Here is a 19,045-nt window from a genome sequence, read left to right as displayed (position 1 = left end):
GATCTATTACTCTTTATCAATCAATTGCTTAAAAAAAAAACAATCCTTCGTCTCTCTTCTTCCCTCACGTCCATCATCTGTGCATGCATTTCCTTCTCACTTCAAAAGACCATATTTGTCTTCCCATCTCAATCTTTGTCGGCATGGCTGCTGTAACCTCAAGAATGCAACTCTAACTCAGTGGACCCAGTCGATTTTCTACTCCACCCAACTGCCAAGTCGACTCTAACTCTGAATCTCCATTTCCTATTATATCTATTATTTGTTTGTGTATTTTTGGTTGGGCATTAGATATATGTTGATTCCTCTTTTGGATATACTCCATGAATCAGTCATTTCTACTGGTTGTAAAATATCTCCATCTCTTTCATTCTCCTAGGTTGGTGGCGACAAGGCGTAGATCACAGGCACAAGGCTAGAAACGGTGGCTCAACTTCTCCATTACGGTGGGTCGAGTTCTTCGCTAACGGTGGCTAACAGAGCTCTTCGCACGTGATGGTGGCCTTGGGTTAGTTCAAAATAAGGTTTTGTGTGCATTTTTATAATTTGTTTTTATGAATGATGTTTAAATTTTTCGATGTGTTGTTGAAAATGATATATGCATATATATATATATATGCATATATATTTATGATTGATGGGGGGAGAGTTAGGATTGTTGGAGAATAAATGAAAACTTAAAAAAATCTTATAAAACAACTACAAAATATATATTAGTTTTACTTACGTAGTTATTGTTGCGTCTCACTCAACATAACATATAAATCACTTGGCGGAAGCACAATGCTTACGTTACCAAAATCGTAAATATCTCTCAAATTCATATTAAGTTTACGATCAAGTCCTCAACTGTACATATTATTTTGGATATACTCCATGAATCAGTCATTTCTACTGGTTGTAAAATATCTCTATCTCTTTCATTCTCCTAGGTTGGCGGCGACAAGGCGTAGAGCACAGGCATGAGGCTAGAAACGGTGGCTCAACTTCTCCATTACGGTGGGTCAAGTTCTTCGCTAATGGTGGCTAACAGAGCTCTTCGCACGTGATGGTGACCTTGGGTTAGTTCAAAATAAGGTTTTGTGTGCATTTTTATAATTTGTTTTTATGAATGATGTTTAAATTTTTCGATATGTTGTTGAAAATGATATATGTATATATATATATGCATATATATTTATGATTGATGGGGGAGAGTTACGATTGTTGGGGAATAAATGAAACATCTCCAGGAAAAAACTTTAAAGAATCTTATAAAACAACTACAAAATATATATCAGTTTTACTTACGTAGTTATTGTTGCGTCTTACTCAACATAACATATAAATCACTTGACAGAAGCACAATGCTTACGTTACTAAAATCGTAAATATCTCTCAAATTCATATTAAGTTTACAATCAAATCATCAACTGTACATATTTTTTGACAGGGAATTAGTTTTTTGCCCCTACTTTTTATACTCACATCACCAGCAACTTTCCGCAAATGTAAAAAAGAGACAAACTCCTATAAAAATTTGACACTCGGCGAAAAAATAAACCCCAAAATGAAAGACTCAGTCATGCGAGAGATTAAAGAATTCGTCTTATTATAAATATATCATATAATAATTTTTATATTTTAATGGTATTATTTTATATATAAAAAGTATAAATTTTTTTACAAATTTTGATTAAAAAAATAAACTTTGTCTAATTAAATGAGTACCCGTTGGGCTCCGAACCCATTTACACGGGAAGAGGCAGGGGTAGGGAGCCTACCCAACCCCACCCCATTTACATCCCTACCATATTTTCAATCCTGACCAACATTTACCTCCTCACTAACAGACCCCATATAGATAGGCTTATATGATGGAGATTCCGAATTGGAAAGGGATGAAGAAGCTTGCAGCCAAGCCCAAATCAAACGCATCTTGTAGAGGTGGAAATCTCAAAGAAACCAGCGGCGCGGAAAAACTCAGAAAACTAAACCCACTCTATTCTGACTGAAGGAACCCACTCTATTATGATTAAAGAAAACAAAACCGCCTGAAACACAAAAAAACTCAGATAGCAGCTACAAGAGGAGCAATCGAAACCCATGGTGGCTAGGGTTTCATATTGTAATTTATCACAATAGCCTTATTGTTTTCTCATTGATTTGAAATAAATGGACAACATTCGTTGAGGATCCAAGAAGAAGAACAAAAGTTCTTGATGTTTTCTTGTTATTCTCTCCACCTTTTCTTGTTTGGCACAAACAAAGGATCTTGTTTGAATTAGATTTCCATATATCTTGTTATTAAAGTTGTGGTACTAAAGTTGAAGCCCTGGACAGGTTCTCCCTTGGTGCGAGATGCATGGAGCTGTTTTCTAACTTGAGTAGCTAGGGACTGCATTCACAAACATGAAATTATGTGATAACATTATGGGATGACAAATAGGTATGCCATACAAAGTGATGGTAGAAAAAGAGTTCAGCAAGTACAAAACATAAATATGTTCATTTTAGTATTGAAAGATGATTATAGTCTGGACACTCGTAAAGTTTCCAGGGTAATACTCAGTTACTAACCTTCCCTAATTCAACTCCCCACTGGTCAAAAGAGTTGATGCCCCACACGAAACCTTGAACAGAAATTCTGTGCTCATAGATTGCCAACAACTGATTATTGGCAAGACACCAAGGCAGTTAGTAGATCATAAAGGACAGAAAACTGACATGAATTTAATACGTTCACCAAGCAAATTTGAGAGCTGCAGATTCACTAATTTATTAAATATTGAATTTTAAAAATGTGTGTGTGTGTGTGCAGGCTCAAGATAGGAGAAGGTAGAAAAATATGTGGAAATTGATATGACCTCAATATGAGGACACAACATTACATTAACTCAGTCCAAAGTCCTCTGCTCCAAATATGCTTATTGTAGATATGTATAAAAAAATAAAAAGCATTTTGACTTCTATACATGTTTTAAATCATTCCCTTGAATGAAAAACAAAAAAGAAGTTGAGAATAAACAGAGAAAAAAACTGCATACCTGTCCAATATTGTAAGCAGTTAGTGAAGGCAAAAGAAGGCTGAGAGAAGGCCTATTCCCAGAGAAGGTCTGTGAAAGAAAGGACAAGAGTTAATACTATTCATTGGCCAGATAACAATGACTAATGCACATAGGAAATCACCTTGTGAGGAACAAGATGCTCCGCAACATTCTCCTTTTGCAACTGCTCTATGGTCTACCAAAAAACTCCTCGATGATTAGATATATGGATATCGACTGATGCTTTCATAAAAAATAAAATGTGGTAGTATGACAATAGCACCAAAAGTTGACTATTACAATATCTACTAACCCCACCCCCAGCACACCCTTGTTGTCTTTATTTTATAATTTGCTACCAAATTTTCCTGAATAGCAAACCATAGAAGGTTGTAAATCACTCCACAACCATTACCCCACCTCCTCTTTTGGGTCAAGGAGGCATATTAATATTGGACAAATGAAATTCTAAATGCAATAAAACTCTCCAAAGTACTTGAATAACAAAAAAAGCATCTATGGCGGTGCATAATACCTTCCCATAAGCAAGGGCATCCGGCTGAGCAAAAAAGTTGGACATGAGCTCATCATGGTTACTCACCACTTCACCTGCAACAAAATTATTCATCCTTGAATTATATAAAAAGCTGTGAATCAGAGTACAAACTTCTAGAAAATCACGTGATAATAAATATTAGCTCTAAAAGGTCAATATAAAGAACCTTTCAGGTAGACAGGCTGCTGACTCTTCACAACACCAATAAAATCACAAGGAATAATGCGGCCCTGAAAGTTAATAAAAGAGTAAAGTTCAGCTTTAAGTAGATATAAAGAGAGGTTACGATATGTAGCTTGAAGATCAAGGATTAACAAAGTTTCACCAACAAATTATCAATACCTGGTGAATTAGCTGGTAAAAACTGTGCTGACCATTTGTTCCAGGTTCACCGAAGTCAATTTCACCAGCCTCAAAGGGAAGAGGAACTCCATCAATTGATACACCCTTGCCATTACTTTCCATGCTAACCTACATTGAGTTACAAGGTGAAAGGTTTTCAGACCATGCAAGAAACCACACACAACTTCCAAGAAAAAAAAGGCAGCTAAGCTAAGTAGCAATCTAAGTGAACTTGCCTGTTGAATGTGTGGGGCAAACTTCTCCAGGGCTTGGGAGTAAGGTAAGATGGCCTAAGCAAAAAAAATACTGAGTCAATTTATAAGGTGGACGGAAAAGAAATAAATAAACTTTGAAGTAGATCGAAGCACTCACTCTTGCAGGATATTCAAGAAATGAAACATTCCATACGCTCAACAAGCCTAAAAGCACCTAATAAACAGATGTCTTGTTATTAAGAGATAAAACTGTTGCAGTAATATACAAAAACACAGCTGGATTCCTCAGTTAGTTATACCAAAATGTAAAAAAAAAATGCAGCTTATTTATAACCTGTGCTGAATCTCACTTATGGAGGTTCATTTAAGAAAGAGCGATATGGGGCACCGGTGGTGCTCAGCACCATAGACTAATCCAGGTGGCCCCGCAACATTAATTTATCATATAAGACCTTTATATTAGTGGGGTGGTGTTGAACACCACTGGTGCCTTTTTAGTATTATTCTTTAAGAAAAAAAATGAATACAAAAAAAAAAAAAAAAGAGTGACATGGCAGTCCTCTTTGAAACAGGTTGAATAATAGTGTATGCAGGTGTTTCATAATCCTAAACAGTTTTACTGAACTTTCTTGCATATCAAATTTGCATGAGGGAAATGAAACAGTTGATTATGAAGACCAAAAAAAAAAAAAAAAAAACAGTTCAGGTACTTACAGGAATATTTTTCTCATATGGTGCCGAGTAGAAATGCTGGTCAATGCTGGAGGCCCCCTTTAAGAACCTTTGACCAGATGAAAGAAACAATGTTATGCAAGATACATTAGAAACATGGCAAAAAAAAAATAATTGGCAAATAAAGTTAAATTCAATACAAACAAGTTAAGATATTCTCATCTGCCTTTCCCCTATAGCAACTAGAGATGAAAATCAGACTAATAGTTCCAACTAATCTAATTGACAGCTGAAGCACAAGCAAATTCATCCATCAAAAATTTCAGAACTGATGCATTGGAATTGTAGCAATTATAAAATACATACTTCTCAACAATTGGGAAACCATACTGGAGAGACAAAGGCAACACCCCAACAGCACTACAAACTGCAACCAGAGTTCAAACACCGATCAATTATCAAAGAAAGGACATCTTAAAGCAAACAACATAAACTACTTACCACTATATCGTCCACCAACCCAGTCCCAGAATGCGAAAGCATTATTAGGATCAATGCCAAATTTTTCCACAAGCTGAAACAGAAAAAATATTTAATTACTAATGAATCAACTGGTGCTTAATCACCAAATACAAAGACTAAAAGAGTAATGATACCGTAAGATTTGTGCTGACTGCTACCATATGCTTAGCAACAGCAGAAGGACTGAAAATAGTATGCAATCACAAAAGAGGGAAGTTAAAGCATCTTTCTGCCATTTTGACAATTAATTTAAAGAGGGGCAGTGGTTAAATGCATATCTTTTGACAATTAATTTGTAGCTGAAAAATGCTAAACTATTTGACAAGCAAACAAATTATAGCAGATCTTTTTTTTTTTTTTTGCTGAATAAAATAAAAGATTTTAGTTTGGTGAAAGAAACTGCATGAAATGGTAAACAGGTCTTCATTCTTAATTTCTCCATTCAATGTTCGGTCAACTTTTTTCTTTTACAACAGCTTTGAAGCCAAATTCAGCCATTCAATTATATAAGATAGATCACCACAGAATTCCCCAAGAATAACTGAAGAATTTAAGCTACAGTTGAATTGAACTAACCCAAGTGCAGCTGAAATCCATTCCCTAAGTGTTCGAGCATTCAGCATGGTTTCTGCTGTAGTAAAAGTTTTTGAAACTACCACAACTGCAAATTTCAGATAACAATCTCAACATTACTTAACAACAATAGAAATTATTTGAACTCAAGACCAGCAATTTGAAAGATAATATAAAAGTGTAAATATATCATTTACCAAGAGTAGTTTCAGGGTTTAACCCTGTGATATTTCTAGCAACGTCAATTGGATCAACATTTGCAAGACTGTAGGTGGAAACAAATAAAGAGATTAAGCTGACTTGGTCCATAATAAGAAGGCACATACGCTTTATAAACTGTCATTGATGTTTGTTGATGAAAGAAATATAAATATGTCAAAAAACTCATCATAAAAATTCTTTTGGAAAGGAATCCTATAATATCTTTACACATGTGCTTCAGATATATATTCAAGTTTTGCATGTCTATCTCCTTCACAATTAATCATTGATGACGAAATTGGACACATCTCATTTTTTAATAGGACCTGCCAGTAATTCACAGAAACACAAATGCTACCAGAATAATACAGTAATAAACCAATGAAACAGTAAACCAGCAAAGAACAACCAGAAGCTTTATTGAATAAAATTGGAAATGAGTTTGTTGACGCCGTTTTTCGTCAAACAGTGAAAGAAGAGCACATAAACAATAACTGATAATGGCCAATGGAAATAAGACAATACAAACACACGATTTTTACGTGGTTCAGCAGTTAAATCTGCCTAGTCCACGAGTCTCTATTATTAAACTCAAGATTATCTCTGAAAATTCTTAAGCATGAATTCTTCAGAGTTTTCTCTCAAGGTTCAGAATTTCGGTCCATTACAATGGTGCATGACCTCTCTATTTATAGAGAAGGCTGCAGAATACTATCCCACATATTTTGGGTAGTTACTCTTTTTGTGAATAAAATTAATGACTTTAAATGCCTATAATCAGATATAAAAGGAAACGTCCCCTGAAGACCAGGGGACGTATAACTGACCAAATAATATCTCACGATTCTAGGGGATTTACAGTAATAAATGAGGATTACATCTCGCATTTACAACACTTATAGATATTCAAGGTGGTTATCATGTATCTCTAAGGCTTTAGCTTCCCAGGTTTCCCGTCATCTTTCGAGCTAGAGACATCTCCCGAGATCACATGGCTTTCGAGATCGTATGTGCGTCGAGCTCGGGACCCCTAATCCGAAGTCATCCCTGAAGATGAATGCGTCTCCGGAGCTACCTTTCGAGATCATGATCACTCCGAGGTCACCATACTCGAGGTCATCTATGTCCTGCAGGCTCGATATTTATTCCTGGAGCATACTTCCAACCTTATGAGTCCACTTGTTTGTGAATCCAACTTTCGAGGTCATATTTAACATAGCTCGAAATCTGGGTATAACAGAGTTCATACACAAAAGGAGAGAGAAATCTCCATGATGCCTAGAATTCTCTTAATTCTTGCATAACAGAATCATAGCTTCCTTTTCCCACTAATAGGCTAACACTTGCCCAAATTACCCCTCTAACCAATTAACAATTTATCCACTACAAAATGACTCGGCCTACCCGTGGTTCGTGTACCCGGTTCCCCTCCTAGTATAGGTGAACCGAATGATAGGCTTATCGGGCCTATCATTACTCCCCCCAAATTTGAAACCTTGTCCTCAAGGTTAAAAGCTGGAAACTGGCTGCGAATGGTCTCAAAATTCTCCCAGGTGGCCTCAAAAAGTGGTAAATCCTTCCAGCGAATCAACACTTCAACCTCCTGCCCCGGGGACGCTGGATTCTGCCTCACATTCAACAGTTCAGCAGGTTCAACAATTAATTCCAGATCTGATGTGAGTGTAGGAGGCAGGGTAGGGGACGAATGGGCGTTGCCAATAGCCGCTCGGAGTTGCGAGACATGAAATACTGGGTGAATAGCGGCTGATGGAGGCAAACTGAGATGGTATGCCACCTTGCCAACACGTTTCAGAACAGAAAAAGGGCCGTAATACCTTGCAGACAGCTTCTCATTTTTGCGTGTGGCTAGCGATTTCGGTCTGTAAGGGCGAAGCTTCACGAAAACCTTGTCACCCACCTCAAAATCCACCTGTCTTCGTGACCCATCAGCGCTGTCTTTCATCTTCTGTTGTGCACGCAGCAAGTGCATCTTCAAATCATCTAGAAAAGAGTCCCGTTCTTCCAGCATTTGATCCACCGCGACAACATGAGTCGATCCAGCTGCATAGCGGATTAAAGGAGGCAGATCTCGCCCGTACAACACCTTAAATGGCGTACAGCCCAGTGAAGAATGGTACGACGTATTGTACCAATATTCAGCCCATGAAAGCCACTTTGCCCACGCTTTTGGTCTATTCGAAGCAAAACAACGGAGGTACGTTTCAAGGCACCGGTGACCACCTCCGACTGTCCATCTGTTTGGGGGTGATAAGCGGTGCTGTGGCGGAGTTCTGTGCCTTGCAATTTGAACAATGCAGACCAGAAATGGCTGAGGAAAATTCTGTCGCGGTCTGACACAATAGAGAGAGGTATACCGTGTAGTTTTACTACATGTACAACGAACGCTTCAGCCACTGTTTTGGCGGTAAATGGGTGACGGAGGCCGATGAAGTGGCTATATTTGCTCAATCTATCCACCACCACTAAAATAGTATCCACCCCCTCGGATTTGGGCAGTCCCTCTATAAAATCCATGGTTAATTCCTCCCAAACCTGTGCCGGCAGCGAAAGAGGCTGTAGTAATCCCCCAGGAGACATGGCCAAATACTTGTTTCGCTGGCATACATCGCAAGAGCGAACAAACTCCAATACTTTAGCTTTCATTCCCACCCAATACACGTCTCCTTTCAGCCTGTGATAAGTACGCAATTCCCCAGAATGTCCTCCAATAGACGAACAGTGATACTCCCTTAGAAAATGTGGCAATAAGGCTGAAGAAGAAAATAAAACCAAGCGTCCTTTATAGAGTAACCGCTGCTGGGATAATGAAAAACCAGCAATCTGTTTTCCTTGCTCCAACTCACGCTGAATCCGAGACAAAAATGGGTTGGCTGTAATTTCACGGTGCACTAACCCCCAATCCAGCCACGTGGTCGATGTCAACAGTGCGCATTCTACCTGGCTGACCCGCGATAAAGCATCAGCGGCAAGATTGGCCTCTCCCGGCCGATATTGTATATCAAAATCGTAACCCAATAGTTTGACCAGCCATTTTTGGTGTTCCGGAGTAACCAGCCGCTGCTCCAACAAAAACTTAAGACTTTTTTGGTCCGTTCGAACAATAAACCGCCTACCAAGTAAATAAGGTCTCCATTTTAGTACCGCAAGGACAATAGCCATAAGCTCCTTCTCGTAAATGGATTTCAGCCGAGCTTTAGCCTTCAACACTTGACTGAAATATGCGAGTAGCCTTCCTTCCTGCATTAAAACAGCCCCTATGCCAAACCCCGACGCATCGGTCTCCACTATGAAAGGCTTGGTAAAATCGGGCATCGCCAAAACAGGGACTGTAGTGAGCCGTTTTTTAAGCTCCTCAAAGGCGATTGTGGCCGCTTCATTCCACTTAAACTGGTCCTTTTTCAGTTGCTCCGTAAGAGGCCGGGCTATTTCACCATAGTTCTTAACAAACTTCCTATAATACCCAGTCAACCCAAGAAATCCCCTTAGCTCCTTTAACGTTCTTGGTAGCGGCCAATCCACCATTGACTGGATCTTTGAAGGGTCCACAGCCACACCCGCACCTGAAATGATATGCCCCAAATATTCAACTTGCCGCTGTCCAAAACAGCACTTCTTAAGATTTGCAAAAAACTGGTGGTCCGACAGTGTTTGTAAAACGATCTCAAGATCCTTGACATGGGTTTGCTCATCCGGGCTATACACAAGAATGTCATCGAAGAATACCAAAACCCGCTTCCGTAAATGAGGTCTGAAAATGTCGTTCATTTGTGACTGAAAAGTGGCTGGGGCATTTGTCAACCCAAATGGCATCACCACGAACTCATAATGGCCTTCATGAGTCCGAAATGCAGTTTTATGAATGTCCTCTTGCCGTACGCGAATCTGATGGTAGCCCGAGCGTAAATCCAGTTTGGAGAATACTTGAGCGCCATGGAGCTCATCAATCAGCTCATCTATAACTGGTATGGGGAACTTATCGGGCACCGTGGCTCGATTTAGTGCCCTGTAATCCACACAAAAACGCCAACCCCCGTCCTTTTCCTTAACTAGAAGAATCGGGCTCGAAAAGGGGCTGGTACTTGGTTGTATCACTCCTGTTCGTAACATCTCCTGAACCAACTTTTCGACTTCGTCTATGATGCCGTGGGGGTATCGATAGGGCCAAATACTCACAGGAGCTGCATCTGGCTGAAGAATAATGGCATGGTCATGACATCTCTGGGGCGACAGCGAAGATGGGGTGTCGAATACGTTGCGAAACCATTGCAACACTTGCTGTACTCCTTCCGAATAGACAGCGAAAAGCTGAGATACTTCTGTACAACCCAGTTCGACCCACACGCCATGCTTCTCATTCTGTAATAAGCGAATCATTTGCTTCAACGATATACACGTTTTATGCAGGAGAGGATCCCCGTGTAAGACGATAGGTTGCCCGCAGACTCTAAGCTTCATAGTATGTTCTTTCCAGTGATGTGTAGTCTCTCCCAAAGTTTCTAACCATTGAACTCCCAAAATCACGTCTGTACTACCCAGCTGCAAGGGAAGGAAGTCTTCCACAATTTCAATGCCTTGTAATTGTAAATGAACCGAACGACACACTCCCGCCCCCTTCACTGCGTTCTCACTGCCCATTTGTACCCCGTATGTCTCAGTCTCGGACACCGGCAGCGCAAGTTTCTGGGCCAACTCCGTGGTAATAAAATTGTGGGTCGCCCCACTATCCACCAAAACAACTACTTCATGACCCAAGATCGAGCCCAGAATTTTCATGGTCTTGGGAGAAGTGAACCCAACCACCGCATTCAACGAAACTTCCACCAACTGGGCTTCCGCATCCCCCGCCGATTCCGTCACACCCAAGGTTGCCCCAAGCGGATCAGTGGCTGAATCCTCCATGGCGTCATCTTGAATAAGAATGACCTGCACTTCAGCCTGCGAGCACTCATGGCCCCGCATCCAACGTCCATCACACTTAAAGCAGACACCACGACGTTTCTTCTCTTGGATTTCTGCCTCTGAAAGGCGCCGATACGTCGAGGTCTGGGCTGGAGCCGTGACTGGTTTGGGGCTGGTGATCGTGGAAGTCGAAGTGGAGGAAGAAGAAGGGGAAAGTACGAAAGTACCCTTACTATGAACATCAGGAATAGACAGAGTGCCCAAGGGAGGTCTTGGACTGGACCTAACGGGCCCAACTGGCCCAGTCCGAAGGCCTTTAGTGAGGGCCTGGGTTGCTTCAAGTTGTTTAGCCAGCTCCATCATGTGAATCAGCCCGTTGGGCTCCAACACTCTCAAAGGGGCCTGGATTTCCACTTTCAACCCTTTCAAAAATGCAGCCCGTAAAGCAGCTTCTCCCATCGTCTCCACTGAAGCAGCTAGAGCTTCAAACTTCCTTCTGTATTCCTGAACCGAATTCACTTGCTGCAGAACAAAAAATCGGTCATAAACCGAGCCTTCACCCACGGGACGAAACCGCCGTAACAAGAGCAATTTCAGTTCCTCCCAAGTTGTAATAAGGCGGCGTTGATTCTCCCAACGAAACCAATGCAAGGCCGCCCCCTCCAAACACAAAACCGCAGCCTCTAATTGTTCGGTTGAGGACAGTCGCTGCAACCCGAAGTAGCGTTCAGCCCGATAGGTCCATTCATCTGAATCGTCACCCACAAAAACTGGCAATTCAATCTTACGGGGCCGAAATTCCGACCGCCTCTCACCACAATCGACGCCACGGCTGGAAGAACCACCACCCGTCACGGCCGAACCCTCGCCAGGCAGTCCGCGATGCGAACCAAGGCCGCCCAACATCCCCTCTCGTAGTGATGCGAGTTCGTCAGCCACCCGACCCTGAGCCGTAACCAGGCAATCCAGCACTTCCTTCATGGATCCGAGCTCCACCCCGTGCTCCTTAAGTAGCACACCGTGATCCTGAAGCTGATGCTGGATAGAGGACAGAGACGATTCGACACCCTCCACGCGAGATTCCATCCTGGTTGAGACCGGCATGCACAACATCGGGACTGGTTCTGATACCAATTAATAGGACCTGCCAGTAATTCACAGAAACACAAATGCTACCAAAATAATACAGCAATAAACCAATGAAACAGTAAACCAGCAAAGAACAACCAGAAGCTTTATTGAATAAAATTGGAAATGAGTTCATACACAAAAGGAGAGAGAAATCTCCATGATGCCTAGAATTCTCTTAATTCTTGCATAACAGAATCATAGCTTCCTTTTCCCACTAATAGGCTAACACTTGCCCAAATTACCCCTCTAACCAATTAACAATTTATCCACTACAAAATGACTCGGCCTACCCGTGGTTCGTGTACCCGGTTCCCCTCCTAGTATAGGTGAACCGAATGATAGGCTTATCGGGCCTATCATTTTTCCACCAAGTCTATCCAAATAAAAAAGAAACTAGAGATCTGAATTGGTGAAATTAGTGAAACTACGGGAGATATCTATGCTTAAAAATGCATAAGCACTCACAAACGCAGTTGGCGACCTCTTGCTGAGTTGATAGCCTCTGGATCTGTAGAATACCATGAGCAAACCATTAGAACCTGTGTTGTAAGCTTAAAAATCTTCATTAAATAAAAACAAAGAACACATGTTTTAAGGAAAAACAGAGTTATAGAGAATGGAGCTCAAGATAATCAGAGTGTGATTGCAACCTGTTTGAAGAGCAGTATGCACAAATAAAGGACCTAAGAAGCTGCCACCAATACCAACAGCAACAACATCTGTAAGTGGTAATCCTGTAGCTCCAACCTACCAAATTTGTCTATTATTAGAAAATTGAAGCTTCATATCCAAAAAAGTGAGATTAAAAGGCTAAGGTACACTACCCAAGAACCACTGCGGACCCTCTCAGAGAACTCCTGGATCTTGTCCAGAACTTTCCAAACATCCGGGACCACATTCTTCCCATCACTCTGAATAACAGTGTCCCTAGGAGCACGAAGAGCAACATGGAGTACTGATCTATTCTCTGTGCTATTTATCTGAAGAGAACACCCAGAAAATAATCAAACAATATCAAAAAAGAAACAAGTTTGCTTAAATAATTAACAGTTAATATCAAGGAACCGTCAAATGGATAATCTGTGCGATTTCAAAGACTAGAGGCCACCAATGAGGAAATGCCAAATTGACACGTAATACATTTAAACTATAAATAAATTATTGCTTTCCGGTAAGCACAACAAACTTATTAAACGCAATTTTGAAACAAGTAAACCCTTCATCCAATTACTACATATAGTTAAGAGATAAACTTTGAACTTACATGTTCCCCACCAAACATTTGATTGATCTTCTCTTTGAGATTTGCTGTCTACATTGTCAATACCAACACAATTAGATTAGTTACTACATGAAGAATAGCAGCAAGGTCAGTACAAAAAACAAAAGGAGTGAACCGAGGCTACATCTGCTAATTTAAAGAGTTTGTCAATGGTTGCAATTGTGGAATTCTGCCGTGAGTAATCCAATAGCAACCCATCAAACTCACTGTAGAAAAGTAAAATACACACATATCACGAAGTTAACCATCGAGTACAATTCAAAACATTAATATGGATATAATTAGTGTCAAATTATATTCTAAACAAGAAAATTTCATAATTAAACACTCCCAAAGCTGGAAAAGGATTATCATACACCATCATTGACTGACACCGCTGAGCATCATTCATCAAATCACGTAAATGGGTCTTCTTAATGTCCTCGACATGAACCTGCAAAAGCAAAACGAAGCATATTTGGAATCATGTACGGATTTTAAATGTTACTATTTATCTCTACTACCTTCAATTCCTTCCAGGCCTCGGTGTCAGATATGAGAGCGAAGGGAGCCATTTCAAATAAATGGAAGCACTTTACAACCAAATCCCTGATCAAGAACAGCAATACATTTCATAAGTAACAAAACACAAAAAGAATCACCGAACTATTCTCACACGCGCATCAAGAAAAAAAAACATTTCATTTGTAGGAAAAAAAAATCCCAGAAAAGGATGAGTCTAAGTAAGCTCTTCCATTAACAATTTTATGAATTCTGATAATCAGGGCGTTGGCACATTTCTCTTTTAGAATCGCAAAAAAAAAAAAAAAAAGACAACACTAATAAAATTTTCCAAGGTTAAACATTAAAATACTATTCTTCTTCCCGCACTTTCCATTAAGTTGACCAAAAACATAGAATAGAAAGAAAAAAAAAAGGAGGAACTACAAATCAGCTAAAACCAAACAATACACACCAAATCGATACCGAAAAGAAAAAGAGACTTCTTACTTCAGGAACCAAACAGAGCAAACACAAGATGAAGATGATCGGACCCTAAAAAAGCGAGAGAGAAACGAAGATTTCTTGTCTCATATTTATGTATATACCTGAAAAATCAGAAATTTTACTGGAAAGGAAAACCCAAAACAGAGGAGGAAGAAGAGGATGGAGGGGGTTTTTTATTGGATAGAAGAATAAATGTGGTGATTGAGGGTGTGATTGGTAGGGGATTAAAAAATAGTTTTATCATTTTCAGATTTAAAAAAATGAAAACAGCAATGAAAACTTGATTCGCACACTTGTTTTAGAAAATAAAAAAAATCATTTTTGAAAACTAAGTTAAAATCCTTCAGCAAAAGATAAAACAACAAATTGTTGTTTTCTTTATTTTCAAATCATTTGATTTGAAAATAATTTTCTAAAATTATATTTTTGAATTAACTACCAATTAGCCCCTTAATGTTTTCAGTATAATCTTACTATTTAAAAAAAAAAAAAATCTTGCTATTTTTTTTATAGTCTTGATTTTTTTTCTTTTGTCATTTTTACAAGTCAATCTACTTTTTAAAATTTTTATCTATATAAATTTAGTAAAATAATTAATTATAAAATTATATAACAGAATATAATTTAATTCTAATTTACAATATATTTGCTAAAAAAAATCATTGATCAAATAAAAATTACAACAAATAAATAAAAAAATATTTTCACTTCAATTATTATTATACAAAAAATAAAAAATATATATTACATATTCAATTTTTAGATTTTCTACCAAAAAATTATTCAATTTTATAAAACTAAAAAATAGTTAACGGACAATACATTCAATCACATTTTCATAAACATATTTTCAGACACTAAATCTATATTCTTTTTTCAGAATCATACTTTTTCAAAATACAATTTTTAAATCACTAATCAATCGTGTCCTAAAAAAATATAACTTTAATATAAAAAAAATCAAAGTTAATGACAATGCAATATTGTTATGAATTTAATTAATGCAATATTATTAAATTTTAATTTATCAATATAATTAAATTTTACTTTCAGCTAAACCAATCACATATTCAGTTTCTGTTATATTTTCAAATTTAATCTCAATCACAGATTCAGTTTTTTAAAACTCAAAAACAGTTTACTGACATTAAACCAATCACATTTTCAGAAACATGTTTTCAGTCACTAAATTCAGATTTTCATTTCAGAATCCCACTTTTCAAAAATACACTTTTCTAATCGCGAACCAATCAGACCCTGAAAAACTTGGTAGCGAATTGAGAAAGGAGAAGCTTCTTTTTTCAGAAGAAAAAATTGAAATGAAATGTCGTTTACCCAAGGCCAAGGAGGCTAGCGAACCGAATAGCGTTGTCCCTGTCACGTGGCGGTTGCTCAGGAAACGATGTTAAAATGTTAACAAAAATTCTTTTCCGTTATCTTATTACTACGTCTACGTGGATCAGGTGCTTGAGGTTTACGCTAGACTTCCACGTGGCATCCCATAATGTCAGTTTTCTCGTGACATATAGCCTCCACGTGGCAGGACCATTGTTAACTTTTCTTTCTGAACTCTGCTCTGCTGCTCTCGTTCCAAGATGATGAACAGCAACACAGGCCACGTGGCAACTAGGGCTGATGAAAAACTAATTTGATTAGTCTGCTTAATCTAAATCTAAAAAAAATCAACAAAATTGCAATTTGGAAAACCCAATATTTTTCTCAATTTTTTTTTGAGAGATAAAAAACGATTATCATTAATGAGAAAAATCCATTACAATAAGAGGGAAGAAACATCATTCAACCATAAAACTTCACTATCCAACCCTAAAGCATAACTAGCCAAACCATTAGCAGCCATATTAGTCGCTCTTCTCTTACTTTGAAAGACTTTTACATTAGGAAGAAATGGGAAAAGCTGATCTACATCTAGTAAGATATCAAAAAGGTATTATATTTAGTGGATTAGAAATCATGTCAACCCAACCAATTAAGTTTTTTTATTTACTTTTTATTTTTTAATATATATAATTTAAACTTATAGATTAGTTGGTGAGGATTTGGAAACTATTTTCATTAGATTTTAGAATTCACTGTGTGATGTTTAAATTTTAATCCAACTAATGCTTTAGAATATAGATCAAAGCCTCAAATATATAAATAAATTAAACTTTATCTTTAATTAATTTATAATATTATTTTAATAAATAATATATAAAGTAATTTATAAAAGAAATATCTCTATTCTTTTTTAATTTATCTCTAAATTTTGTAATTACTATTTAATATCTTTAAAGATACTTATTAAATTTAAAAATTAAAATAATTTAATTAGAAATTTAAAAGAAAAAGAATTGCCTAACTAGCTCAAAATATTGGACAGGTTTTAGTCATTTTGGACGGGTTATGTCGATTTTGAGATTGAAATTATAAAAAATCATTCCAACTCAACCAATAAACATTTCTAATGACAGCAGCCTGCAAAAACAGTTGAACAGTCAGTTTTTGTAAGGTGCCAACCAATTGAAATACACACACATCAGCTGCCATTTAAACAGATTGTTTAGCTTTTGTTTTTTTATTGGCTTTATTTTTATCAAATATTCTTAGTTGTTATCCTATGAGGTGAGAGATCATCTTTTGGATTTACTTTAAAACTACTAACACTTTAAAATAAACAAAGAAAGAGGATGATTTGTGGAAAAACACCCAAAAATCAAAAGGAGCGATCGGAGAAGGCTAGGGTTAAGTCATTTTTTAGGTGATGGTGTTCTGTCATGAACATAAAATTATACATCATTATTAAAATTAATTATACATTATTGTGTTTATCTTTTTATGTGTCATTTATAATTGTTTCTACCATTTACTCAATACGAAATTTACTGTCAATATTAATTTAAAATAATACGGAAAAAATTCCCCATTTTGAAAAACTAAAGTATCAAAATAGTAATTCTTAATAAATACAATTTTAAAAGGATATGAATATAAGGAATATAAATAGGATTATATTCTTTCTTGAGCAACTAAATTTTTAAAGATTGATAAAAATAATAATAAACTTTTTTTGGTGTCATTATAAGATAAACAAAATGATTTATTTGTTTAAATCATTCTATTCCCAAATTCACTCCAGCACAATATATATATATATATATATCTGGTCAAACGCTAAATAAATACATTAGTATTATTTAATTTTTTTAACACCAACATAAAACCTACTCTGACCGTCATCTTATTCTTTATTTTTATAAGACACTCATGCTCATTCACCACTACTCTCTCGCTCTCATGCTAAGATAAACAACTTTTTTAATATAACAATTATAATAATCTTTATAAAAATAAAAATAAAATACACGTCACGGACACAGTTTCTTCCCTCTCCTCTATGCTCCCTCTCTGTACCTTGGTGGGTATGTGATTCCATCCATTCCACCACACTATAATAATAGTGTTTGGAAAAAGAAAAAATCAAAATTGGCCTTTTTTAATGGGAATAAAATATTATTTTTGTTGTTTGGGAAAAACAATGAGTGTTTGGCTAATTATTTCAAATATATATTATTCTTTTAAATATTAAATAAAAAATTAATTTATATATTTAGAGAAAATATAATGTTAATGGAAAAGTGTACTTGGATTTTAAACGGTAATGGAGCCTTCTCTACTAAATCGGCATACTTGACGCAAGCAATGAAAAGAGCTCTCAACCCGACTAAGAGTCCATCTGTAGAATAAGTTGTGGAGGGCGAAAATTCAGGAAAGGCATAAATACCTTTGGTGGAGCATACTGAGAAATGCTCTCCTTATAAGAGATAAAATCGCCAAAGTGTTGAACTGTGCTAGTGACCCATGCCCCCTTTGTGGCAAGGAGGAAGAAACAGTAGACCACTTGTTCTTGTTTTGTGACTTTGCTAGGTCCATCTAGTTCTCCAACCAATGGAATGTAATTCCTAGGCCGGACTTGACCCCACGTGTACCCAATGGCTGACCTTTATTTGGAATCTAAACAGGGCAAGTATCAACTCTGACTTTTTTCTCATATTTGCTTTTATCACATTGGACTCGATTTGGTTTTGCATAAATAAAGTTGTCAATGAGAATTGCACCCCAAATCCACTCCAATGTTCTCTTGAGATTAAAGGTAAAGTTGTTGAGTACCAAGGAGCGCTCTTGGTGGATGTTGGCGAAAAGGATACTCGACAGTCTTTGAGTTGGCAACCACCTCTTGAAGGTTGGATTGATTATTGAGGGGGACTGACTCACTTTTGTTACCAAAGCATTAAGAGGACAGGACATGTTCTGGGAGATTGACTTTATTGTTAAAGAAATCTCTATCCTCTCAGCTAAGTATTATGTGAGACAATATGAAGAAAGAAAGTGATGTGAAAAAAAAAAATAAAGGGAGTAACTAATAATAGAGAATAATTTGAAAGAAAGTGATACAAAAATATTGATAATAGAAATGTTTCTTAAAAAATACATAAAATAACTTTTTGTTATTCTCAAAATAATTTTCAATAAAATAATTCTCCAAAAACATTGTTAAACAAGTTTACTTGTGTTTTAGGGAATAATTTTTTGTTCTTAAAATAAAATAAATAATAATCTT

At 37.2% G+C, this 19,045-nt stretch overlaps 1 protein-coding gene across 4 annotated transcripts; it reads right to left on the bottom strand.

Moving 5' to 3' along the window:
* Positions 1-1,669: 1,669 nt before the first annotated feature.
* LOC133805022 (glucose-6-phosphate isomerase, cytosolic) lies at positions 1,670-14,634 on the bottom strand. 4 transcript variants are annotated; one of them, XM_062243121.1, is made up of 23 exons: positions 14,529-14,634; positions 13,944-14,028; positions 13,797-13,873; positions 13,565-13,646; positions 13,423-13,470; positions 12,983-13,138; positions 12,809-12,905; positions 12,624-12,666; positions 6,104-6,171; positions 5,910-5,994; positions 5,468-5,516; positions 5,313-5,385; positions 5,178-5,238; positions 4,854-4,920; positions 4,297-4,353; positions 4,161-4,214; positions 3,925-4,053; positions 3,749-3,812; positions 3,562-3,635; positions 3,169-3,222; positions 3,027-3,095; positions 2,560-2,649; positions 1,670-2,377 (listed from the first exon to the last, which is right to left on the bottom strand). In XM_062243121.1, the coding sequence occupies exons 2-23, from the start codon at positions 13,992-13,994 to the stop codon at positions 2,264-2,266; spliced, it is 1,662 nt and encodes a 553-aa protein (XP_062099105.1). In that variant the 5' UTR covers positions 13,995-14,028; positions 14,529-14,634; the 3' UTR covers positions 1,670-2,263. The 4 variants fall into 4 exon arrangements, with proteins under 4 accessions (XP_062099105.1, XP_062099104.1, XP_062099106.1 ...); XM_062243120.1 differs by having other exon boundaries at positions 14,431-14,629; XM_062243122.1 differs by having other exon boundaries at positions 14,396-14,626.
* Positions 14,635-19,045: the final 4,411 nt, after the last annotated feature.

Source organism: Humulus lupulus, chromosome X (genome assembly GCF_963169125.1).
Source record: "Humulus lupulus chromosome X, drHumLupu1.1, whole genome shotgun sequence".
NCBI classification, from domain to species: Eukaryota; Viridiplantae; Streptophyta; class Magnoliopsida; order Rosales; family Cannabaceae; genus Humulus; species Humulus lupulus.
Note: the sequence above shows the minus strand (reverse complement) of the source record. Positions and strands in the feature narration are given on the sequence as shown.

What these genes read in the sequence shown, in the direction of transcription:
- LOC133805022 (XM_062243121.1), bottom strand. Translation starts at nt 13,994, where the DNA reads ATGGCTCCCTTCGCTCTCATATCTGACACCGAGGCCTGGAAGGAATTG. An exon ending in AAACCCTGAAACTACTCTTG is followed by an intron (nt 5,995 to 6,103) that starts GTAAATGATATA and finishes TGAAATTTGCAG; the next exon opens with TTGTGGTAGTTTCAAAAACT. An exon ending in GGTTTCCCAATTGTTGAGAA is followed by an intron (nt 4,921 to 5,177) that starts GTATGTATTTTA and finishes ATCTGGTCAAAG; the next exon opens with GTTCTTAAAGGGGGCCTCCA.